We start from the raw sequence: 26,928 nt of genomic DNA, 5'->3' as shown, positions 1-26,928 counted from the left end.
GGTGATCCCCTGTGCTGATTATTAATACGCAGTTTGAAATAGTTCGTCATCTATTTCAAACGTTTACCCGGGAGATGGGCAACCGCATTCACAAACTGAGTAGAAACATGCCTTAATTGCGCAAACCCAAATGGTGCCCAAAGGAATTCAGCTTTGAACCACAGTTTATAATCCACAAAAGCTTGCTTCACAAATAAAGCAAAACAGAAAAATTCGTGGGTGACTCAGTTTAAGTCAAAATGTGAACCTGGCCAGCAAATTCCCCAATTCCTCTTCCAAAAGGGCAATGGAAAATTTCGGGGTACAAAACTTCGGACAACTCTCGGATAGCAAGGAAAAGCGAGTTTACTTATATTTTTGCTGTGAGCCGTTCGGCTTTTTGTAACATATAATCAATGCCTCACGTAGTGCTGATTCGAACTCTCCGCGCGTTCCAGGCATTTATTTCCCCAGCTCAACGTTCTGATTGTAGTTTTAACATTTCCAGGTGACTAAGAACCGCCCATCCCCGCCAAACTCTCTTTAGGGAGGAGGCGAAACCTGGTCACGTGCTCCTGCCTTTGTGGTCACATGACGAAACGGGAGCAAAGAGCTGGAGCGCGTTTTCTTTCTTTTTGCTACCGCTACTAAACTCTTATTTTTTTTTCAGATTCTTCTGACCCTCTTCAGAAGAAAGGGCTTAACTTAGGTAAGGATTGGAAAGCGTTTCTTTATCTCAGTGTACTCCTATTGACTCTTTGGAATAAATTCGCGTCTCTCTCTCTCTCTCTCCCCCATCGTCCCCATTTCTCTGCCACTTCTAAGTCTAGTTGGTGGGAAACCGGTTTTGTAACCAGTAATTGCAAAAATTCAGGGGGAATCGCAGTAGGGAAAAGCGTATGTCTTCGAGTGAAGTTTGTTTGTTGGAAAAGGTGCCTACTAGGCTACTGAGGAATTTTTTTAAAACTTGAAAATACGTATTTTGTGGAGGTCCGCATCTAAAGCCTGATATTATAAAAGCCAGTTTGATGCAGTAGTTAAGGCACCAGTCTAGAAAGTGGGAGGCAGACCAGGAGTCTTGTGCCAGTCACTCACTCTCAGTCCCAGGACGCATGCAATGGCAAGCCATTTTTTAAAAATCCTGATTGTCACTAGGAGTCAAAACTGATTTGTATTGGCATCACAGCTGGATTTAAAAGTCCCCTTCCATAGAAAGATCTTGCGTGAAGGCTATTATCAAGGCTTCTGTTGATTTTTATCAGCTAATAACTCAAATTAGAGTTGTGTTTCTTCATGGACAAACTTCTGAGTTGATTGCTTTTTTTGCCGGTTAAGTAGTCCAGGCATCTCAGGAGGCTTGTATTATGAACGCAGGAGAAACATGTATATGCTTGGATTCTTGTTTAGAAGTTTAAAAAACGACTATGGTTTGTTGGCTTTCCCCAGAAAGTTTTGAGGGTGCCCTGGTTCTCGGTTTCAGCTTTATCTGACTCCATTTGCAATTCTGAAAACGTTTCTGACCTTCCTCTAGCAGTATAAACTGATAAGAGGAAGGCCATCTGCGGTCCCTTCCCTTTTTACTCCGTACACATTGAAGGAAGGGTTCTTGCAACTCTTACAATTTGTAAGGCATTATATAAATTAATTGTTTTAATAATGATACTGCCTTTGGCTTGTAGTGAATGTTTCATGCTGCATTCATATGCTAAACCAACATGTGCTTTATTTAAGGCATGCCTTGCGTAAACCCACTCAGTATGGTAAGCTGTTTGTTTCAGTACATTGCTTAAGAGTGTTTTTGATAAATCATAATTAAGCTATGACTTAATATAGACTCTAGGTTCTGTTTTGAAATAAGCCTCAGGTTAATAACTCCAATGCTATATTACAAGGATAAACAGTTATTTATCAATATTTGATATGTTATATTGCTAATGACAATTTTCCTTCCAACATGATACATGGTCATAGAACAGTATATTAGGAACTGTATCTTACCCATAATTGCTATATAAACTTGACCAGAAGTAAATTCTAAAGACTTCTAAAATCCAATGTTTGAATAGAGAAGAACAGGCTGTAGTTAAACCTTGCCAAAACAGAGTAGTTATGGGTTTTGGATCTTCCAGATCTGGTATTGGAGGGTTTCTGTCTTTGGTTCTGACATTATCTTATTTAGACTTATTGTGCATTCTGGGGGGTTCTCCTGGCCTCATAACAGCTGCTCAGTTTCATGGGTAAGTTGCACCTATTCCTCAACTATAAAGCCCTGCTCATGGCTATTTGCTCTTTACTACCACTTAATGGAACTATAGGTAGTGCTTAGTTAAAACTTTGTTTAGCAACCATTCAAAATTGCATTGAAAAAAAAATGACTTATACCTTACACTTTTGGTCCCTATTATTACAACCATCAGAGCATCCTCACAATAACATGATCAAAGTTTGGGTGCGCTATATACACTGGTTCAGCATCTCTGGTGTTACAAGATCACCATTTGCAACTGTCTCCTCTGGTTTCCAACAAGTAGAGAGTCAATGGGGCAAATTGGATTTGCCTAGTGACCACATGATTCTCTTAACAGCTGTAATGATTTGCTGAACAACATGAGAAAAGTTGTAAAATTGAGCACAATTCACTTAATTGTCCTGTTTAGCAACAGAAATTCTGATCAGTGTTTATGGAGATTTTCAGTCATCCAGATCATAATTATCCCAAAGGTGCTTTTTCAAAAGGCAACTGGACTTTCTTTGTTTTCCTTGAAGACATTTCTCTTCTCATCCAAAAAGCTGCCTCAGTTCTGATGGAATGATGAAAAATAGATTTATATTCCTTTCAGTCACCTAGTTCTTAGCACTCTTTGAGAGTCATCAAGAACATTTGAACATGTATCTGTACCCTCAGTGTCTCCTGAATAGTGCAAATGGGCATGGAACCTTTTTGGAAGTTCCTTTTTTACTTTGTACAATTTAAGGGAAGTTCCACATCTTTTGCATGGCTGCTCTTGAAAAGTATATGAAAAATTCAATTAGTCCAGAATGCAATGTTTTGGGTGCACACACACACTGTGTAACACTGCTACTGTATAAGCTACAGTACACTGGCTTTTCTGATAGGCTTCCAGTTGCAATTCAAGGTGCTGGTTATCACCTTGAAAGCCTTAAATGGCATAGAACTTGGTTACTTGAGGGACAGCTTTCTCCTAAGAACATCTTGTGCTCTATCTTCCATTGGGAGGCCTTGCTACATATTCCTTTTTAAAAAAAAATCTTGTCATTTTATGGGACCTAGAAAGTGCAATTTCTGTGGTTGCTCTTGCTTTGTGGAATGCTCAACAGTCACCAAATAAATAATGTGGTTATTAAGCAAACTCTTTTTTTTTTTTGGACAACAACTGACATTTACTTTTGATTTTCAGCAAAAATGTTGTAAATTGCATTTCCATAACTCTGAAATGCTAGAAACAGCCATAAATGTGACTGGAAGGTGCTGGTAGCGTGGCTGTTGTAATTTCAGAACTCAGTCACAAATTTTGGGCAAGCTCATTGTAGCTTTGAATAGTTACTAAGCGACTAGCTGAGAAGTACCTGCATATACCCCCCCCCCCCCCTTTGATAAATAAGGCAGCAAACATAGTTACTACTTTCTTCCTCCTGTTTTTCCCACAACTCTGAAGTAAGTTGGGCTGATAACATGCTTGGCTCAAAGGCTTTCAAGCCTAAGGTAGCACTAGAATTGATACTTTCCTAGTTTCTAGCTTGGTGCCTTAACTACTAGACCAAGCTGGCCGTAAATTATTTTCTGAGTATTTTCCACACCCTAGCATGTTTCCATTTCTGAAAAATAGGTTGTGGTTATATATTGTGTTTTGCCCAAATTTGTTGGAATAAAACAGTTCAGGTCAAATGTTCCACTAAGCCATACTTAAGTTACATCTTGTTAGGGTCAGTAAACAATGAGAAAGCTGGCTGATGGCTTCTAGTCTACTACTACTTGCTGTACTGATTTTCAGCTTTTTTCTAGTCCTTCAGAGAGGTGGCTGAGTTTTATTGGTTTGTTTCTTTATTCCTGTGTTGGTTGGTAATTTGTGTTGGTTGGTAATTAATTCCTGTGTTCCATTCATTTGTTTTTAGGACCAAGTTTGATAAATTCCCAGATGATATAAAACACTGTTGATGTTGACATGTTCATTTGACCTTAGGTATTGATGGACATGGAGCAGAAGGATGCTGACAGCTTAAAATGCAATACATTGCGAGTGCTAATCAACTACCCAAATGGTATCAAATTTGGAGACTTCATTGGTGCTTATTATCAGATTCATCATTTTCATCCCCAATTATCTCATTACGGGTACCGTTCTCTCAGACATTTATTAGATGACATGAGAGAAACTGTTGTTGTAAAAGGCAGTCAAACAAGTGAACCCGTAATGAAGCTAATAGATGGTTTAAATATTGGTGGTTGGCTGGATGAAATTGAAAACGACGGACTGGACAGTTTTGAAGAGGAAGATTCAAAATTGAAGGTGGAAGAAGATTCAAGATTGAAGGTGGAAGAAGATTCAAGATTGAAGGTGGAAGAAGATTCAAGATTGAAGGTGGAAAAAAGAGCAAGAAGGAAAGATGCAGCAGCAGGTAAATGCATTACCTAATGGGGAAAATGGCAGCCCAGTACAGCTGTAGCAGTTGCCTCATTATATTGGGCATTATATTTGGCTATCTGAAACTTCATTTATTTATTTGCTTTATTTGTGTGCTGCCCATTCTTAAACTCTATCCTTCCACTGTAGATATAGATGTCTCTCCCCCCCCTCCCGCAAAAGTGACTGATTCAAATTACAACAGACTCTAATTTATGACTCAGTTTCAAAATTATGACGGCCTCAGTAGCCCTGTGTTTGTTCACCCTTACAAGTAACTGCAGGGATGTTACAGTGGCCCTCTACCTATCTGCCCCACTCATGCCAATACATGCCCCCACAGCTGAAGCCTGCTTTCCACCCAGCTGCCTAAGGCAGTGATGGCGAACATTTTGGGCACCGAGTGCCCAAACTGGAATGTGCGCTGGAAATCCAAAGACCAGCTAGCTGGTGCACATGCACGCACTGGCCAGTTGGCCTTTGGGTTTCCGGCACATGCATGCACACCAGGCAGCGCTGCAAAGACCAGCTGGCCGGCATTCATGCATGTACCGGAAATCAGAAGAGGAGCTGGTGATGGCGTACACACCCAGAGGGGGCTCTGCGTGCCACCTCTGGCATGCATGCCATAGGTTTGCCATCAGAGGCCTAAGGGATCCTAAAGCCAGTAGAAGACTGCTGGCACACAGAGGACTGTTACAGGTTGTCCCACACAGGAACTTACAGGTCTCTTTGGTTAGCTCCAGGGCCCAGCAGCATCCAACTTGCCTTTCTGTTTTTTGCAGAGAAGTGTCCTGGCCAATGCGATCATAGTTTTTCTAAAGAGGCCACCTCATTCTAGGCTCTATCTGTTTGTAGAAACTCCTTAAAAAGCAGAGCCCCCTAGAGGATCACGAGTATAATATAGCCTGCAGAATAGCAAGGGGTTGCCATGAGGCAGCCTCTGTAGGAAAGCTTAAATCTCACATTGACACATTGGTGAGTGGGGGGCGGGGGGGGGGGGAGAGGAAAAGTACGTTTTATTTTATTTGGAAAATGTATTGCTGCCTACTCTCTCAGAGCAACTCTGCGGCTTTCAGGAAATAAAAACAATATAAAAGAAATAAAAATAATAAAATACCCTCCCACCATAATGAAATAAGAACCTCTCACCCCAGTGACAATACGACACACATTCATGCCAGCCATTTAATGGGTTCCCCAGGCCTGCTGGCAGAACTGCATATTCAGGGCCTTTCAAATGAGTGTTAGATGGGACCCAATCTAATTTCCAGCGGGAGGAACCTACCAAGAACAAGGCCCTTCTTCTGGGTCCCACCAGCACTGTTTCCTTAAGGTGCGCAGATGCACGGTTGCGCACGTGGTAAGAAAACACTGTGCTGCAGTTTCTAACTGCCACACAGTGATTTCTGTCACAGGCTCCGGAAGCTGAGAGGCCTCAGAAAATCTAGGGTTGGCACGGGGACGGCGGCAGGAGCTTACGCGGCACAGCCGGTCTCCTAGGACCTGCTAGGCGCAGCTGCAGCGCTCATTATCATCAGTCGCCCAATGTTCAGCAAAGCAAATGCGGGGAAGTCCTTTGCAGGTGGCTAGAACTGGCTGCCCGCAAAGGACTTCCCCAGACTTATTTTGATGAGCACAGAGTGACTGATGGTAGTTTGCGCCAGCCTCTCAAACTAGTGTCAGTCGCCCCGTGTTCAGCAAAGCAAGCCTGGGGAGGTCCTTTGTGGGCAGCCAATCCTAGCCACTTGCACTCGACGCTGCGGCTGAAGTGAACCCCCAAAGCTCCCGCCGCCACCGGAATATCTGCTGCTGCCTCCTCCTCCTCCTCCTCCAGAACTACTGGATTTGCCGCCCGATGCGGCTGAGGTGAAGCCGCCAAAGTTCCAGCCCGCACCCCCGCCCATGGCAGTGGTGCTTCCCCCTCCACGCGGAGCACCTTAGCTGGGCCCCGTGTTATCCCTCCACCCTCCTCTTCCACCATGCTTTTGAGGAGCAATGAGGCCACGGGAGCCAGTAGGAAGGCGGCGGAGGGGGCGAAGCAGGGAAAAAAAGGCCTCATGGCTTTTCAAAAGCACGGCAGAGGAGGAGGAGGTGGCAGGAGTAACGCAGTGCCCAGCTCAGTTACTTCGAGCAGAGGGGGAGGCACCGCTGCAGCTGCCACGGGGGTGGGTGCCAACGGGAGCTTTGGCGGCTTCACCTCAGCCGCAGCAAATGTGGTGCTGTTGGAGGAGGAGGAGGAGGCAGCAGCAGTTATTCTGGTGGTGGTGGGTGCTCGTCGGCATTTTCAGTGGTAGCCCTGCTCCTAGTGAAAAAACCGAAGATGGAGCAGATCCACGCAGATGACGTCGCCGCAACATGACTGGAGGAGGAATTCTGGGAGTTGAAGTTCACAAGTCTTAAAGCTGTGGGGTTTGAAGACCCCTGGTTTTTCTTTTCCTAAAGGGTTATGGGTGCAAGGATCTTGTAACAACAGCTTTAAGACTTCCGTGCTTCAAATGCCAGACTTTCTGAGCCAACATATTGGTTGCTAAGCAGGAGCGTTGTTAAGTAATACACTTTTAATTAAGCGGGTACCTTGAATAAACATAACTTTGAGTTTCAAATAATACTGATTTCGTTGTTGTCTTAGGTGACATCTGTGAAAAAAAATTAGGTGCTCAGGCATAAAAATGTGCCTCACAAACACTATACTTTTCTGCTCACACTGAAAAAAATTAGAGGGAATATTGCCTGCCAGATGTATCTCTTTAAAGGAAGGGATCCACAACATTCCTTGCCTCCCCACTCTAGTGGGTCAGGTAGATGTAACCAGCAAGAGATGATCCCTGAGATAACTGGTCCCATGCCATGAAAGGTTTTAAAGGCAACAACCAGCACCTTCAAGTAGTGCTGCTGGGCCCTGTAGCTGGCTAATGAGCAGGCTGAATCCTGCCAGTCTCTGGGTCACTTTACATTGTCTTATATGACTAAGTGCTGGGTAGGAGATTTTGCCTGTAAGCTGTAACAACCCTGTGCATGCCGATAGCTTCTGTTGCTCCTTATCCTTGAGGCATCCAGTGCTCTGCTTAATAACTCAAGTGGTCATTTAACATCCTCATCAGGAAGAAGAGGGGTGATGTTTGTTAAGCGAGGTCATTGTGGTCTTGCTTAACGACCATAATTTGCAACCATAATGGGTAGACTCTATTATAGTTGTAACTCAGCCTAGCTGTATTGCAAGATGTCTGAGAGTTAAATTTTGCTTGGTCTTATGATTAACAGCTATGCAATTTAATTGAAGCTATCACAAGTTGCTCAGTGCTCCATTCATTTACCATATTTTTTGGACTATAAGATGTTCCGAAGTATATGACACACCTAGCTTTTGGGAAAGAAAACAAGGGGGGGAGGAAATCTGTCTCTGCTCCCAGCAGTTTACCTCCTTGCAGCAAACAGTAAATAGCTTGGTCAGCTTCAGCACAGATTTAGCGCAATTAGCTGATTGGCGATTGGATCTGCCTCCCGGAATACTGCTTATCAGCTGTTCCATGCTGCAGGGATTGCCCATCGCCATGCTGCATATCGCTGCCTCCATGCACCCCTTTTTTTGGCCCATTCCAGGCAGTGGGGATTTGCTGCTGCCACCATCCAGTCCCCTGCCTGGAACAGGCCAAAAATAGGATGTGCAGAAGCAGAAAATGTGGTGCACAGTGGCCAAAACTGGAGCGTATGGTGACAGGCAGTTGCAATCCCTGCAGCCTAGAACAGTTGATTGGCGGTATTCTGGGAGGCCGACCCAACTGCCAATCAGTGCTTAATCAGACTGTGCTGAAGCTGACCAGGCTGTTTGCTGCAAGGAGATAAATTGCTGGGGGCCGAGGCTGAAGGGTGGGCGGGGCTTCGGCAACATTCGTTGTATAAAATCCACAGACATTGCCACCCATCTTTTTTGGGGGGCGGAGGCGGGCGGTGAAGGTGCATCTTATACACCGAAAAATATGGTATTCACTGTGCATATTGCCTGGTCTCTGCAAGTCAGATAGCACATTGAAATGAATGACTTCATAAAAGTGTATTTTCACCTTTTATCCAGTCTTCTGCAATTCCCTCGCATCTAATCATCTAAATGAAATATTACAAAATTACATTTATTTGAACCCATGTAACTGATGCAAATTACGGAATGCAGAATGCTAGCATACTTCTCAGCACTTTTAGATGATAAGAGTTAGTTTTTCGAATTACAATAGATCACCAAGAAATATTTCTTGGTTTTCATCTCTGTTTGTTATTCCAGTTTACATTCTAATTAATATATATTTGATAATTGATTATTGAGATTTCAAATTTCTTTAGATAGAATGTTTATATAAGAATGACCAAGTAAGTGGCAGACTGACATAGAACCACAGGGAGGGAAAAGACAGTTTCAGACTAAGATAATTTATAATATCATTATAAAATACTATATTGAGATGTGGATTGTTTTTTGATCACTGATTTGCATTATTTGGTAGATCTGGCTGAAGTCTTAGCTACAGTTACTAATCTCCTAATAGAATATAAGTCAGGTTTGAAGTTTGATAAAATGAAGACACTCTTGCTTTCCACAATTGGAGTTGATCTACAGACATTCAGCATTGCCAAAGGCTATAAGGATGCTATAACCTTTTTGGTTGACCATGTACCTAATCTAATCATCAGACATCAAGACGACAAATATGTTGTCCAACTTTCTAAAGGTAGAACCATACAATCTCAATTTTATTTTACTAAATAATATAAATAAAAATATAAATAAAAGTTGATTCCATAATTAATGTAATAATAATCAGAAATGGCTCTGCATACATTGTATAGAAAGATTAAACTCTGCTGGTAGATAAAAACTCTTATCAAATTCACCATTTTCCACACATCATCCAAACAGATGTTTCCAAAAAACATGCATAGTTTTCTTTTAATGCCTATGTCTACTTGCTTAAAATTAGAAACAAATTCCCATACTTTTTTCTTAAAAGGATTTAGCCCAGTTGTCATCTTATGGAATTGGCTAATTCAAATTAGAGCATTTATTTATCTTGGGCCATCACAACAAAAGCAACTTTTTTTTTTTAAAAAAAAGCATGAAATCCATTATATCTGAGTTTCTACTATATATTCCAAGTAGATTCGGACTCAGCAAAATGGAAATCAGAACATTTTGGTTTTCCAGGTTATAGGAGAAGAGAAAGTCTAGAGGGTTTTCATGGGGTGAATAGGGCAAGGCTAGGATGTGTTCTTCTTCCTTTCCATGACTTGTGCACTGTCCTATCTGCTAATCTTTCCAGTGTATTTCTTTCCCTACAACACTTTTTCAACAATTGCCGGTATTCTTAGTTCAGGCATCGTACATACCAACCAGTCAGCTTACTTCCCTAATCATGCCAATGCTTTTTTTTTGTCTGCATCTTCATAAGCCATCAATGATACCCTCAATTACAGGACAGACTATCTTGCTATTGCTTTCTTTTTCCCCCCTTTCCTTTTAATTTCTGCCTGTCCGTGCTGTCAAGCTCCTTGGTATTTATTTTGCCACTTCCTTGACCCTACCCTTGGGCAACAACAATCTCTTTCCAGAACTCAAATGTTTTGACTGATACAGACTATGTGAAAGTATCTGTTCTGTGCTCAGAACTGTTTGTGCATGGAGCATATTGTACATCCTTAGGGAACTTAATGTGGCCATTCTGGTAGTGGTAGTGGGGAATTTGGAATGAATATATTTGGAAACTCCCATATTGGAAAACACCAGTCTTATTATTTCTTTAGTTATCTACTGTGACTGATGCAATTGCCATAGCAGGGAATACTTATCAGAAGCCATGAAAGTTCTACTAAAGGAAAGCATTGATGATACTTAATTCAGTTGTTTTCTTGCAGACCTTCCATTTCCCAAGGTCAAAAAGCACCAAGGACCCTCATGACAGTTCTTTCTACCTCCCTGACATGATTTGTCATGGTTAAAATATTTTGGAGCAAGAAGACAACCTGTTTCTCAAAAAAAAAAAACAATATTCCTAGTAGAATGTTATATTTTATTCTGAAAGAATAGAAATCCTGTTTAGTAATGCATACCTAAATTTATTGATAAGTGAGCATTTCTCTTTTGTTGCAATAATTACAATCTCAGTAGAAGTAATAGAGCAGAACATTCACCCTTATCCTCTTTTTTAAAAACCTGCTATCTTAATGCTCAGTTTTTCTCTTTTAGAAACTAGCCTTATTCTGGAAAAAGGGGGTTTGCTATTATTATATAGAAATAATTTCTGAATGGTCAACGGGGTCTATCTTACAGGGAACATAACCGCATGGCCTTGGCATAGTTGATTTTCTCTAATCTTATAAACATATCACAAGGAGATGGGAACAGAATGTTTTCATAATTTTAGGTTGATTGTGAATTTCTTCTTTCTTTCTCTTATACAAATTTCTGCAGGAGACACAAGGCTAAAAATCATCCTTGCCCTTAAACAATTAGAGGTTTTGAGGAATGTATGAATATACTGTATCTCTATGTTGATGAAATTAGTTCCTACCCAGCAGTTGATTCTCTGAGTATTCCTTCAAAACCTTTTCTAATCCACATCCTTGAATTTAAGGTGGTTGGAAAAGTGACACCTCTTTTGACTCCAGAAGCTGCCTTTGGCCTTTTGGTTATTGAGCAAAGTGCCATCTCCTTAAAAATATACTGAAAAAAGATAGGAGCAAAATTTCATTTGACTTCATGAATTTTCATCAATTTTAAGTATAGTTAAGGTGGCGGTTTTCAAGTTCCAAGCTGAATTATTTCATCCTGTGAAGTTGAAATTACAATTTGCAATTTTTGGAGACTTCTAGGAGCGTCTAGGTTTACTCCTGCAGCATTGATTCATTTATAGCAAGACTATTAATTACATAACATGGAGATTGAAGTCATTATCTTCACTTGCAGATTTAACAGTTGCATCAGTGCCAATTTGTAGCATCTTGAAATTATATCCCGATGGCTTGAAGTTGTCGAAGTTAAAAGAGGCAGTGAAGAAGAAATGTGGATATGACCTGTATGTATTTTGCTTTCTGGTTGGCTATAACGACATAGTTTCCTGCCTCCAGGAGATTCCTGAGCTGGTAGTAAAAAGGAATTCGAACAGGAATTGTACGGTGCGACTTAAGTCAGGTGAGAAATGTAATGGATGGGCAAACAGATGTTTGGATAAATAAATATGGAGTGGCTTTGTGGCATTTAAAAGAGCATGCTTATGCTGAGCAATATAGTTTGGGCAAGAAATAGCAATAAAAGAGGGATGTGAACCACCAATAAAGTGAAACTTCTGCAATTATTGCAATCATCTCAGAAACATGCCCAAATTTCCAATTGTTGCAGAATCTGCGACCATTTGATCATAATTTGTGACTTTCTTGTAAGTTTCCCACAAGCCACGTCAATGGGGAAGCCTACAGGAAGTGGGATGTCTTGGTCTCATGAAGTCCTTGCTTAACAAATCTGCATGGACCTTGCTTAGTGATGGTAACCGGGGACTGGTGGAACTGCTATGTCATAAAATGAGGCAAAACTCACTTATCAACTGACTTGTTTATCAATGGAAATTTTGGACCACCTTTTTTCTAATTATAATTTTAGCCTATGTGCATTCCAAAAGGAGAAAAAAATGGTTTGTCGTAATGTCAAAAAAATCATAGTAGCTGCTGTATTCCTTTATACTTGTGAAACAATATAATCAGTGTACATATTTCAGTTACTGGGAGACTGGAATACTATACTCAAATACCTAAATTTTTTAATATCCATTTCATTCTCTTTGGTTCCTTATTAATTTTTTTGGATTTCTTGGCAAAAACAACCACTCAGTTTTCTGCTAATTAATTACCAATGACGGCTCCCAGTAGAATCAGTGAATGCTTTGAGTACTCACCTGCCCTACATGTGCTTGTGGAAGTAGAGCCACATTATTCAGAATGTAGAATAAGGTATAAATTCTTCATGTAGAAAACACAGAACATAAGCCCCAGTATATAGCTGGGCGTAATGAGCAAATTGAAGGGGTTTTTTTTCTCCTTTTCAAGTTTGAATAAAGTCAACAAATTAGAAACAATAAGAGTCATAGCTTTATACATAGTCTTTACTGAAGTCAATTGTGAAGTACAATTTCAGTGAGCTAATCCAAGCACTTTAAGTTCACCAGGACTCACAATGATGTCGCAATGGAAAAGACAGTAGTGGCAAGAGATATATTAAGCCACTGGTAGTCAACCTAGTCCCTACTGCCCACTAGTAGGTGTTCCAGCTTTCATGGTGGGTGGTAGGGATTTGCTGTAACTCTACTTTATAAATTTTATAAAGTAAAATTACTTCCCTACTTTATAAATCACCATTACTATGGAACTGGTGGGCAGTTAGAAAATTTTACACTAACAGAGATACAAAAATGGGTGGTAGGTATAAAAAGGTTGACTACCCGTGTATTAAGCAAATCTAGCCAGCGGTTAAGAAAGAAGGCATCAGTAAAGCTTATAACTTCATTAGTATCAGTTTCTGAAGTATAGAAACAAGGGAGCCAACATGTTCTGAAGATATAGTCCCTCTAGAAGTGGCTTACAAGGATCCTAGAAATTACAACCATCATACAACTTTCAGTTATGTCATCAGAATTTGGGTATTTATTTACTGTTTCGTGTTTGCGATGGTTGCAGCATCCTGGAGTCACATAATCATGATTCCTGGCTGGCTTCTGGGGAAAATGTGTACAAAATGTGATCATATGACACCACACCGTGGATTTTCTGGGTTTAGGATTCACTGAAAAATTAGTCTGAATGTGTTATCAAATTCCCATAATGATTGCAAAGTGGGGCACGATGGTGCTGAACTTGTCAGCTGGAAAGCTTGGCTGCTCGGGTTTGAGACCTGAGCATCACGTGACAGAATGAGCTCCCTTTATTTGCTGCAGCTCCTGCCAACCTAGCAGTTTGAAACCATGTAAATGCGAGAGGATAAATAGGTACCAATTCAATGGGAAGGCAACAGTGTTTTGTGCACCTTGGTGTATAGTCATGCTGGCTACATGACTACGAAAGTGTCTTCAAACAACAACTAGCTCCGTCTGCTAAGAATGAGCACTGCCCCCTAGAGTCAGACATGACTGGACAGGGAAAATGTTTACCTTTTTTAATGATTGGAAGTTTTTCCCATTGGTGGTTTACATTTATCTAGAGGGAGGAATAGTTGAGAAGGATGGAGAAAATGGTCTTCCATATTGTGGAAGGCCAAACTGTGAAGATGGAGTAAGATTTCAGTTGTTGAACTAAGTAAATACTCCAACACTTTATTCATCTCATCCTGTCTACCAACTACTGTGGCTGAGAACCTGCATCTGGAAGGTGTTTTTTTTTTTTGTCAGATTTGTTACTCTGACTTCTGAATGTTTTCAAATCCCCCCCTCCCAAATTTCTATTATTCCAGCTTCCTTTAGCTGCTCTTCATACGGATCCAGCCCTTGTTCCTCTTCTGGCTCAGATCAGCCTATTTGCATCTCAAACAGTTCAAACCAAGATGAATCTGAAAAGAAGGCTCGTAAGTTTGTTTTATTCTGAAATTTTGGGAACAATGGGAACCAGGTTTAGAGGGTCAGGAAATGTTAGACCAAGTGGTATATTTATATGAAATCAGATCATTAACACCATTAGGGATCAAGCCCGCTTGACAATCAAGTCGATCCTTCTTCATCTTTTTCTGCACCTGCTATAATTGTTACTGAATATGGTACTCTCAGTTCAATCATGTGCATATTCCTTCTTATAACATGTATGATTTACTTAAAAGTTTGTGTAGAACTCCAGGTTTATAGGCCAGAATAGCCTCATGTAACCCTATATCTGTTTTTCTCCAGGTGGAGTAGAACAACTTTTTGTACTCTGATATGCTAAAGTGTTTTGGATTAGATTTTCAGAATTCTCTTCTAGCATATTTCAGAGAGATTTCTGGGAGTTGTACTCCCAAAACATATTTAGAAGCCACTAATTTGAATTTTGCTAGATCATATCAACAGCCATGACCATCTTCAGCAATATCACCATACCAACAGCTATCATTATCAACCATAGTTCACTATTTTCTTCATTGCAATAGAACAATAGGCCTGATTATTCCATACAATAGACTTTTCTTTCTGTTATTTCACCTCGATTACTAGTTCTGTCCAATTCTAGAGCCTAAAGATTGTCATTTTGATGTGCAACTTTACTCTTAATTTTTTCAAATGCCTAACCTTTTAAAATGATCCTTCGTTCAGAACAATTTATTGTGAAATTGAAAATCTCCTGTCCAGCCCAACTTTTTCTTCTTCTATACCTTCCTCAGTGTGTCTCACTTTTGCTGAATATTAATGTAAAAATAACCACATCCAAACTAATAACTCATTTTTTATTAGTTTGGATGTGGTTATTTTTACATTAATATTCTAAGATAGTTCAGTTTATGAGAAAAGTATGAAGGTGGAAAACCTGTGCAGCTGTGCTTGAAAATGGTAAGGACAACATTGATTCAAACAGCCTTCCACAATCATCTACACATCTTATTATTAATCTAAAAACTCTAATATTACTATTGATAATGCATGATAGGATGCATGATAGGGATCAAACAGTTTTGGAGGATACCAGAATGGAAATACATAAGTAGATTAAAAGTGATCTTAATAAAACCTAGAAATTAAAGAATAATTGCTTGGTAAACCTGTAAAATTAAAGGATTGATATATTTTAAAAATAGCTGTTGAATGTTTCGGAAATAAGAAAGATTAGAAAATTTATACATCATGAATTCTTTGTAAAAGAATTTGTCTTTCTCCTTACTGCTTATTTTCCCAAAGTGTAGAGCACTCTGTCCAGGTACAAACAATGCTAAAACTGGGATGTAGACATCGCAAACCACAGGATAAATAAGCAGTTCTGAACAAATAACCGATGTTGCTTTTCTTTAATCCTCCCTTTGTAGAAGTAGAGAGAGAAAAAGGGGATTTATTCCCTTTCAATCAATGAGCCATTGGCTATGGTTAATGTGTGTTGGGCTGTTTTAACCATGGTCTTCAAACATGTCTGATAAACTAGCTCATACATTATATTAGGCCTTATTATGCTGAGGCTAAAACCAATCAAATCACACTATGGCTTAATATATAGTATGTACATTTAATCAGAGGTCTGGTAAGTTGGTTTTAACTTAGGGTTGTTTTGATTTGAATCTAATTTGCTTTGCTATTCTTGGCCATGATATCTTGCTTTGCACTTTTCAGAAAAGTAATTCATGACTTGTTTAGTTGAATCAATGTTAAAGTTCAACGCAAGCAAACACATGCATATAATTTATTGATTAAGATAGGATTCATAATTATGTTTGTTATGTGTAAATATAGCCATGGTGGTAGTCTTGAATTGTTGGATTTATTAACTTGTTTTCATGGTTTTTCTGAGCTTCATGCTTGTATACATTTTCTTTTCTTTTCAACAGTACTAAACAAAGTCATGGCATCACTCACTGACCTCTTAAGCAGGTATATTTCTGGCCTGAGAGTTAAGAAAATGAAAGAGTTGCTGCTGACAGAAGAAGGGATTGATCTTGAGAAGGTCACCTTTGCCTTGGGATACAAGAACATGGTGAAATTTTTGGAGCAAAATATGCCTCCACTGATTTTGAACTACAAAAGGAAAAGACTTTATAGTGTTTCCATTCAACCTCTCTCAGGTAATGTCTAGCCTAAATAGATCCATTCCTCCTAGGTGATGGTTATTGGTATCAGTAATGTGTGGGGGTGGGGGTGGGGGTGGGAGGTGAGTCTTGCATGTACAACACATGTAGAGTATTTGGATTTGGAATGGGCTACGAAAAGAAAAAAATGGTCTAGTAAAGATGCTTGGCTACAATCTAACCTGTAATTTTCCTTTAACTATGGAATCTCTGACTCCAAGCTATATCTAAATGTTATGGTGCAAATAAGTAACGTCAACATAAGTTGTAGAAAACAAAACAAGGTATAAAACTGTAAGTGGTCCTTAATTTACAACCATTCTTTTAATTACAATTTATAGTTCAACTCGTGCTGAAAAAAGTGACTTACAACTCATCCTTGAAGTTACAATCATCATACTACCACCTCAGTTCTGTGATCATAATTTAGACACAACTGCCTTGCATTTGTGATGGTTTCAGCATCCTGCAGTCACATAATCATGATTTGCAGCCTTCCTGACTAGCTTCCGACAAGCTATGCCAATGAAGGAAGCTGTGGATGTGCTTAACCATCATCTGATTCAGTATCACTATAATTTGTTTAATACCTGATTCGCTTAAGAATTGTGGAAAAAAACATTACAAAATTGAGTCTGGTCACATAATGTCTCATTTAACGAGCTTATTCTTTCGTGACTGAATTCTGATTGTGGTTGTAAATTGAAATTGTAAAATCCAAGAAATAATCTCTTCCCTGCTTCCCACTCCCCCCACACCTCCATCCAGTGGTAAAAGAAAGCTATTACACTTTTCTATCATTCAAAATGTTATAGCTACATGACTGACAAGTCATCCCTGAAGGGAATTGCTTGCCATTTATCAATCTTGTTAGCAAGTGTGTATTGGGGAAAGTTGCACCAATTTGGAAAAGGCCCATAATTTGGGGCTAACTTTTGTTAGGGGGAATTTTGTATGGGAGAAGTAGGGTATAGTGTCTCCTTAGAAAATGGAAGACTTTCATGAACATTGTATAGAAAAATAAAGTGTTGGGAAATATGCAATGGGACACCAGAGCATAGTTTTTCTGGGCATTGGGATTCACTGAATTATTTAGAATGCATTATTACATTCCCATAACGATTGGAAAATGGGGTGTGATGGCTCAGCCATTAATGATGCTGAGATTTTAACTGGAAAGCTGACAGCTCAGGTTTAAGACCTAAGTGCCATGTAACTGCATGAGCTCCAGTTATTTGCTCCTGCCAACCTAGCAGCTTGAAACCATGCAAATGCAAGTGAGATAGATACCACATAGGTGGGAAGGTAACAGTGTATTGTGCTTCTCGGTGTATTGCCATGTTGGCCACATGAGTACCACAGTAGCTTTGTATAAATATGGGCTCCCTCGGCTAAGAAACAGAGATGAACATTGTCCCCAAAGTTGGACATGACTGGACTGGGGAAGCCCCTTCTAATGATTGAAAATTCTGCCATTGGTGGTACACATTATCTGCAGGAAATAATCATTGAGATGGTACACATTATCTGCAGGAAATAATCATTGAGATGGATGGAGAAAGTAGTCTTCCATCTTACTCAAATTGTGAAGATAGAGTGAGGTTCCAGTTGTTAAAATGTATAAGTGGCCCAAAATATTATCCATCGCATCCTATCTGCCAATCTTCTCTTGCATTTCCATCCCTTTATTTTGTTACATCTCTGTACTGGATGTAAATAGGTTTTGGAAAAGATTGCCAATAGTGTGTGCTTATACTTTTTTAACAGCTATCTATAACCTTTCTATGTGAAAATGAATTCTTGGATTTTATTCTGCTAATGAGAGTTAGCCTGTAATTGTTAGCATGTTTATTTTCCATATTGCTCTTTAAAAAAAGACTAGCTTTTAGATCTATACAACAATAAAGGTCAGTATCTGATTGCTTAAATTTCTCCTCTTAATACATTCCGATGTTAACTTTACTCATTTGTTAAATACTGCAGTTCCTCTTCTGAAATCCAAAGGAACAGCTGACCCACCAAATTCTGCTCCAGGTAAGCCTTTAAAATACTTCCTCTGTATTATAAGTAAGGTAGAGATGGTTTTCAGCAAGACCTGTGCTAGCCTGTAATTGTTAGCATTTTTATTTTCTATATTGTTTTTTTTTAATTAACCTTTGAGATCTTTACAATAATAAAGATCACTATCTGATTGGTTCACTTTTTCTTCTCCCAATGCATTATGATGTTATCTTTGTCCCTTCTTTTGCTAGATGTGCCAATTCCTTTTCCGAAATCTGTAGAAACAGCTGACCCACTAAATTCTGAAAAAGGTAAACCTTTAATTTGATTCTCCATACAATATAAGGAAGGTGGTTGTTGTTAATTGTGAAGTCATGTCTGACTCATCGCGACCCCATGGATAATGTTCCTCCAGGCCTTTCTGTCCTCTACCATCCCCCAGACTCCATTTAAGCTCACGCCTACTGCTTCGGTGACTCCATCCAGTCACCTTATTCTCTGTCATCCCATTCTTCTTTTGCCCTCAATCATTCCCAGCATTAGGCTCTTCTCCAGGGAGTTCTTCCTTATCATTAAGTGGCTAAAATATTCAAGTTTCATCTTCAGGATCTGGCCTTATAAAGAGCAGTCAGGGTTGATCTCTAGAACTGACCAGTTTGACCGCCTTGCAGTCCAAGGTACTCGCAGGTGTCTTCTCCAGCACCATAGTTCAAAGGCCTCAATTCTTTGATGCTCAGCTTTCTTATGATCCAACTTTCACAGTCATACATTGCAACTGGAAAAACCACAGTCTTGATTATATGCATTTTTGTTGGCAGGGTGATGTCTCTGCTTTTTAGTATGCTGTCTAGATTTCTTGCTGAAAACCATCTCGTATCTTCCTTATGCAAATCTAGACAGCATAAGAAGGTAGAAATGATTTTCAGCAAGAACTATGTTAAGCCAGGTGGAAGGAACCTTTTTGAACCAGCTTGGAATTTGAAGTACCTGCCAGGAAAGTGGCAACATTCTGCCCTAGCAGTTATGTCCATTAAAAAGTGATCCATGAAGAAGGGCAAATTGGTGAGATGGTTCCCTATTCTCTTGCCATTTAGTATGGTCTTGATCATTCCCAGTCTAATTTATTGGTTTTGTTGCTTCTGCAGCTAACAAAGTATTGAGTGCAGCTGTGCCCAATTTTTTATTTCTTGAGAAAGTTGTGTGTGATTTTTTTAATAATGAAATGTTTTGAAACAATTATTTTCATGAAGAAAGACAAGGTTGCATTTGGTGCTTTGCAGCATATAAGGTTCCCTAGTATTTTTCCTCCTAATACAGCCAAATAAAGAGAGATAGGACCCTGCATACTTATCCCTAATCAATCTCTTTGGAAATAGTATTGATAGCCAAATTCACCCAATTTTTCAAGGCAGTTTACAGAATCATATTACCTGTAGCTTGAGAATCTGCCTGAGGTCTGCAGGGTTTTCTGGGTGATGTTACCTTTTCTGAGTCTTTGGGAGGTAGATTATAATAGAATATTAATTCTAGCAAAAGGGAGCCATTTAGTGTAGAAGTTAAAGGCACAAGAGTAGGACTGTGGTTCTTCACCATCATTAGGCATGAAAGCCAGCTATGTGAGTTTGGGTCAGTAACATTTTCTCAGTCCTAGAAACTGAGTTTTGGCAAGCCCCTTTTGAAATGTTGCCAAGCAACAGCATGGGCTTTTGCATGTAGTCAACCAGGAATCAAGAATGCTCAAAGAATCATAACAACAGATCTAGAGGGCATTTGGTATCCTGCCTCAGAATGGTAAACCACTTGTGGCGTTTTGAGATATTGTTGGAGTATAGTCTCCATCACTTGCTGGAACTTTAAATACAATAATGTATTTACTGCATAACTCATTGATCTATGTTATATGAACTGTAAAATGTAATAGTTTGATATTGTGAGTGGACATATACTAGCATTACTTCAGGTTTATAACAAGAATGGTTTTTTTTTAACCTAACTTATTAATAAAGTCTCTGGTCAAAATGGAACAGTGATTGTACACTCATTAACAATAAGAATGTACACTGTAATTGTGTAATCTTTGTATTTGTTCAGCAAGAAAAGCCTTTTCTTGTGGACATTGGGAGAGGGATCGATCTGACTTTTGCACAATTTTAGCTGACCTTGTAAGGGAAAAAATTACAAAGAAGCAAATATATATTTTCATGAGGTCTCAACTGCAAATACCTTAGTAGGTAGTAATTATTTATTAAGAAAAATAATATATCCCACAAGGATATACATATATATCCCAAAAGGATAAAATCCTAATTCAAAAACCAATAACCCACATCATTCTTGCAACAACAATCAGACTATCAATAACCTCTATATCATTCTGAGGTCCAAGATTGTTTGATAAAACCATATATATATATATAATTGGGTATCATGAGCATACTGAAGGTTTTTTCTTCTTTTTGTGTTTGAGTAAAATCGACAAATTACAATAAATCATAACTTTATACATATACTGAAGTCAGCTATGAAGTACAATTTCAGTAAGCTAATCTAAGCACTTTAAGTTCAACTGGACTCACTATGATGTCACAATGGAAAAGTCAGTGGCAAGAGATATATTAAGCAAATCCAGCCAGTGGTTAGGAGAGGAGGCATCAGTAAAGCTTATAACTTCATTACTATCAGTTTCTGAAATATAGAAGCAAAGGAACCAAGATGTTCTTCTGAAGATATGATCCCTCTACTGAAGAAGCTCTTGATCCATTAATGTTTGAGAGGCATAGCATTCAAATGATCAAGATAAAGCCAAATCTATCTGAACCTCTTGTAATTTATTATAGGGAAGCTATAATATTAAAATGATGTGTGGAGAAAAATGAGTGAATTCATTGTCGTGGATAAAGATGCTAGGCTAGGAATGGGTAAACCCAAATTCTGGCCCTCATGTAGAAAGGTGGGTGACTGATCAGTCATTCGCTCTCAGCTCTAGGGAGAAGGCAAAGGCAAACCTCTTTTTAAATCTTCCTTCATATCATGGTGAGGAAGCATGAAGCTAAATCTCCCTGAAAAAAATAAACTATAATCTGCATTATGTGACTGTGCCCTTATTATGATGCATGATCGATCGGTTTTCCAGTGTAGTTGAGAATTGGTGGTTGAAGGGTGTTTTTTTTTTTTTTTTGCCATATTTGTTTCTCTGACTTCTGAGTGTTCTCACATTTCCCCTTTACCTTTCTAATATTCCAGTTCCCTTCAGATGGTCTTCATGCGTATCCAGCTCTTCTTCTGACTCAGATCAGACATCAAACAAGTCAAACCAAGATGAACCTGATAAGAGGCCTGGTAAGTTTCTATCTGATTCTGAAATGTTAGGGCCAGTGGGAACCAGGCTTCAGAAGATCAGGATTTCTATGAAAACAGACCCTTAATACCATTACGAGAAGCCTTCTTGACAATCAATTATGTCCTTCATCTTTTTCGGCAGCTGCTATAATTTTTACTGCATATGGTAACTCAGTTCAGTCACGTGCATATTCCTTCTTATAATCGTGGCATGACAAAACCGCGGTCCACTAAAGCGCGACAACAACGACCGCAGAGAAAAAAGGGCACTTTAAAAAGCGCTTTTAAAGCAAGCCGATTCACGTAAAGGTAAGGGTTAGGTTTAGGGTTAGGTTAAGGGTTAGGGTTAGGTTTAGGGTTACGTTAAGCGTTAGGGTTAGGTTTAGCATTAGGTTAAGTGTTAGGTTTAGGGTTAGGTTTAGGGTTAGGTTAAGGGTTAGGTTTGGGGGGGTTAGGTTTAGGTTTACGCATTAATTTTAGCTTTACCGCTCACAGCGTGCTTTTTTCGTCGCGCTGTGATAACGTCAGGTACGCGGTTTCGTCAAGCGCGCTTTAGTCGACCGCGGTTTTGTGGTGGAACCTTTATAATATGATTTTCCTTAAAAGAAAGTTTGTATTGAACTTCATGTTAATACAGTAGAGTAGGCTCATATAAATCTTCATCTGTTTTTTCTCCAAGTAGAGTAGAACAGCTTATTTTATTCTGGTATCTTAAGATGTGTTGGAAGTAAAAATTTCAGAATTCTCTCCTAGCATATTTCAGAGAGAACTCTGGGAGTTGTAGTCCCAAAACATAATCTAGAAGCCACCAATTTGAATTTTGCTGAATCATACAAACAGCCACCACCATTTTCAGTTGTACAGTGGGACCTCGGGTCTCTAACGGCTCAGACCATGAATAATTTGGGTGGTGGCCAAAAAATCCGCTAAACGTTTCACTCAGGTGATGAACACATATTTGGGTGCCAATCAAACACAGCCACGTGGATTTTCCCTGCTGCGCCGATGTCCCCTGCCACGTCAATTATGTTTGTGTATGTGCGCATGCACAGTCAGTCTTACTCTGGTCATGACCAAATTGGGTGCCGACCGAAGTCCTGGAACAGATTACGGTTGGCACCTGAGGTCCACTGTATCACCATTTTAAGCCAAATCAACAGCCATTACTACCATCCGCCAGAGTTCATCATTTTCTTTATTGCATCAGTGGGCCTAAATATTGCATATATAGAATACAAGGTCTAATAGATTTCTCTGGGCTGCTGTTCCACAGCATTACTAATTCTGTCCCATTGTAGACGGGACAGATTGTCATTTTGCCATATTGCTATTTTGGTGTGCACCTCTTTATAGGTAGCTCTTCACAAATCTGCTTAATCTTCTTTTAAAATTGATCTTAACTACTTGATTCAGAACAATTGAAAGTAATGTAAAGCTGCTGCTTAGCCCAGTGATTTGTTGGTTTGTTTGTTTTTTTGCTGTACTTACATCCATATAATGCAGTTTTGCTGAGCACATTTTTTTCCGTATAGTTTAGAAGTGGTTATTGGTATATGAATATTCTAATATAATTCAATTTATGAGAAAATCATGAAGCTGGATACTGTGCAGCCCTGCTTGAACACGGGAATATCAACATTGATTCAAACAGCCTTCCACAATCTTCTAACCATCAGTTACTATTGATAATGCATGATAGGATCCATGATAGGGACCAAACCCTATTGGAGTTTTCCAGAATAGAAATACCGTATTTTTTGGAGTATAAGATGCACCAAGGTTTTGAAGAGGCGATTTTTTTAAAAAAAGTAAGTAGGTAGATAGAGGGATAGAGAGGGAGAGAGAGAAATACTGTAGGTAGGTAGGGAGAGAGAGTAGGTAGGTAGGTAGGTAGGTAGGTAGGTAGGTAGGTAGGTAGGTAGATAGATAGATAGATAGATAGATAGGTAGAGAAATAGGGAAATACAATAGGTAGGTAGGGAAAGAGAGGGTGTAGGTAGGTAGGTAGAGGGATAGAGAGAAATAAAAAGAGATAGAGAGAAAAATACAGTTTATAGGTAAGGAGAGAGAGTAGGTAGGTAGGTAAATGGAGAGAGAGAAATACAGTAGGTAGGGAGAGAAAGAGAGAGAGAGAGAGAGAGAGAGAGAGAGTAGGTAGGTAGGTAGATGTTTCCAGGTGTGTTTATCCATGTGCTGGACAAGGAAATTGCTGACACTCTGCAGCACCTAAGACTTGTTTCTGCTGGCACAGCACTTGATCAATGTAATTCTCATCAAACACTGCAACTAAACAGCTTTCTGAAAGGGGAAAAAAGTTTTTGCACTCAGCAAACCTCCCATAAATGGCCCATTTTTCATGAAAAAGCCCCCACCTTTTAAAAAAGGCATGGATAGCCGGGGGGACTTGCAGAGTGCTTGGGGGGGAATGAGCAAAAAACAGCCTATTTTTCATGAAAACGGACCCGTTTTTTGTCAAAAAATTGCATGCATAGCCTTATGGAGGATTTAGAGTGCTGCTGGGCGGGTGGGGGGGGCGCCAAAATGGTTTTTTGCTCATTTCTGCCCTCCCCAGCCCCCCCAAGTTCTCTGAAAGCTTCCATAAGGGTATGCATGGCCATTTTTGTGAAGGGGTGGGGCTTCGGGAGGCAAAAAAAATACTTAATTCAATGTATAAAGACGCAACCAGATTTTCCTCTTTTGAGGAAAAAAAGTGCATCTTATACTCGGAAAAATACAGTAAGTAAATTAAAAGTGATCTTAATAAAAATTAGAAATTAGATTAAAATTCCTTGATACCCTTTTCTGGAAGCTGGCAAACTTGCAAAATTAAAGAATTGATATTTTTAAAAAATAATTTTTGAATCTGTATAGAAGAAGACAAATTAGAAAATGTACCGTATATACTCGAGTATAGGCCGACCCGAATATAAGCCGAGGCACCTAATTTTACCACAAAAAACTGGAAAAGTTATTGACTCGAGTATAAGCCTAGGGTGGGAAATGCAGCAGCTACCGGTAAATTTCAAAAATAAAAATAGATACCAATAATGTTTTTGAATATTTATTTCAAAGAAAAACAGTAAACTAGCGGTGTATTCAATGAAATACTTCACTCACCTCATGATGCTGATGTCCCGCTGTGATGATGATGTCCCGTGCAGCTGCGGGAGCGATGTCCCGCCTCCTATGACACACGGCACAGTGATTCCTATCATTGGATCACTGTACCAGAGGAGGTGGGACATCGCTATGTGGCTGCTTGCCATAACAAGGAGGAGGTGGGACATCGTTGCAGAGCGGCAGGAGGGGGAGGAAGGGGAATCGTAAGACAGCCCTGCATTACATTAGAACGTGAGGAGGGGGGATGGTGCGGTGCGCGCTGCGCGGCAAACTGACACAGAAGGAGGGGAAACTCACAGGGGCACTGGGCCATTCACGAGTGTCACCCAGCGGCATGGCCCCGCCCCTTTTTCTCCTCCATTTCGGGCAAATTTTTCACTGACTCGAGTATAAGCCGAGGCGGCTTTTTTCAGCCCAAAAAGTGGGCTGAAAAACTAGGCTTATACTCGAGTATATACAGTATACATCATGAATTCTTTGTAAAAGAAATTGCCTTTTTCCTTACTGCTTATTCCCCCGAAATGTAGAAGAATCTGCCCAGGTACAAACATGCTAAAATAAATAAATAGCTAAGGATAAATAAGCTGTTATGAACAAATAACTGATGCTATTCTTTTTTAGTTGTTTAGTTTTTTAGAGACGGATATAGAAATGGGATTCATTCATTTTCAAGTGATGAGCCTTTGGTTATGGTTTATGTGTGTTTATATAGGATGTTATGACCATGGTCTTCAAATATGCTTGATGAACTAGTTCACATGTCATATTGTGTCTTATTATACTGATGCTAAAACCAAGCAAATCGCACTATCGCTTAATATAGTATGCACATCTAATATCAGGCCTACTAAGCTGGTTTTAACAGGGTTGTTGCTTTGAATCTAATTTGCTTTGGTATTCTTGGCCATAATACCTTGTTTTGCACTTTTCAGAAAAATATTTCATGACCTGTTTAGTTGAATTAATATTACCAAATTCAACACAAGCAAACACATGCATATAATTATTGATTAAGATGGGATTTATAAGTATTTTTTATGTGTGAATATATCACAATGTATTCATGGATTGGTTTGATGTATTCGTTTGTTCTCCATGGCTTTTCTGAACTTTATGCCTGCCTATATACTTTCCCTCCTTTTCAACAGTACTGAGTGATGTCATGGATTTGGTTATTGCCCTCTTAAGCAATTATAAGAACGGCCTGAGAATTAAGAAATTGCAGGATTTTTTGCTGACAGATGAAGGGATTGATCTTGAGAAGTTCAGCATTGCCCAGGGCTACAAAGACACAGTGGAATTTTTGGAGCAAAAGATGCCTCAACTGAGATTGACCTATCAAGTTAATAGGGATAATACTCTTGTCACTCAATCTCACTCAGGTAATGCCTCCTTTGATAGATCCATCACTTTGAGGATGGTTATTGTCATCCATAATGTGGGGGTTGAGTCTTGCAAGTACATATAGAGTATTTGAACTAAAATAAGAATTTTTTTTTTGTCTAATAAAGGTGTTGAGCTAAACTGTAATCTTCCTTCAAGCATGGAAATTGGCCAGTCACTTTCTCTTGAGTCCAAGCTAGCTCACAGTATTGTTATGCAATAAGTAGGTAACCTTTTGTGTGCCAAAGTGAGTTTTAAGAACATAAAAACAAATAATAAATTAAGGAGTAGTCCTTAATTTTTGACCATTATTTTAATCACAATTTAAAGTTCAACTGGTGCTGGAAAAAAAATGACTTACAATTCATCCCTGAAGTTTCAATCATCATACTACCTTCTCAGTTATGTGATCAAAATTTGGGCAGATGTCAATAATTAGTCTTTTAACAACTGATTTAAGGAGCACATTGCTTAACAGCCGATTGTAAATTGAAGACCATCTGTAAAATCCAATAATCTCTTCCTTGCTTCTCACTTTCCCCCCATCTCCATCCAGTGGTAACAGAAAGCTATTACAGTTTTTTTATCACATCAAAATGTTATAGCTAAAGTGAACGCCAAGTCATCCCTGAAGGGAATCGCCTGCCATTCTCCAGTAGATGGAGACATCATCCAGGCATGGGTATGACTCCGTCA

At 39.4% G+C, this 26,928-nt stretch overlaps 1 protein-coding gene across 4 annotated transcripts in view; it reads left to right on the top strand.

The window, feature by feature from the left end:
• The first annotated feature begins 605 nt into the window (after positions 1 to 605).
• The window catches only part of LOC116520846 (mucin-4-like), a 33,575-nt gene continuing 7,252 nt past the window's right edge, over positions 606 to 26,928 (top strand). The window contains exons 1-10 of one of the 4 annotated variants that reach the window (XM_032235255.1): positions 606 to 688; positions 4,182 to 4,617; positions 9,122 to 9,346; positions 11,578 to 11,802; positions 14,107 to 14,217; positions 16,153 to 16,386; positions 18,373 to 18,423; positions 18,642 to 18,701; positions 21,634 to 21,729; positions 25,998 to 26,231. In XM_032235255.1, coding sequence (XP_032091146.1) covers positions 4,188 to 4,617; positions 9,122 to 9,346; positions 11,578 to 11,802; positions 14,107 to 14,217; positions 16,153 to 16,386; positions 18,373 to 18,423; positions 18,642 to 18,701; positions 21,634 to 21,729; positions 25,998 to 26,231 — 1,666 coding nt within the window. In that variant the 5' untranslated portion in view covers positions 606 to 688; positions 4,182 to 4,187. The remainder of the gene's footprint in view (positions 689 to 4,181; positions 4,618 to 9,121; positions 9,347 to 11,577; positions 11,803 to 14,106; positions 14,218 to 16,152; positions 16,387 to 18,372; positions 18,424 to 18,641; positions 18,702 to 21,633; positions 21,730 to 25,997; positions 26,232 to 26,928) is intronic. The other 3 variants (XM_032235257.1, XM_032235256.1, XM_032235258.1) reach the window with 3 other exon arrangements.

The sequence above is a fragment of the Thamnophis elegans genome, chromosome Z (genome assembly GCF_009769535.1).
Source record: "Thamnophis elegans isolate rThaEle1 chromosome Z, rThaEle1.pri, whole genome shotgun sequence".
NCBI classification, from domain to species: Eukaryota; Metazoa; Chordata; class Lepidosauria; order Squamata; family Colubridae; genus Thamnophis; species Thamnophis elegans.
Note: the sequence above shows the minus strand (reverse complement) of the source record. Positions and strands in the feature narration are given on the sequence as shown.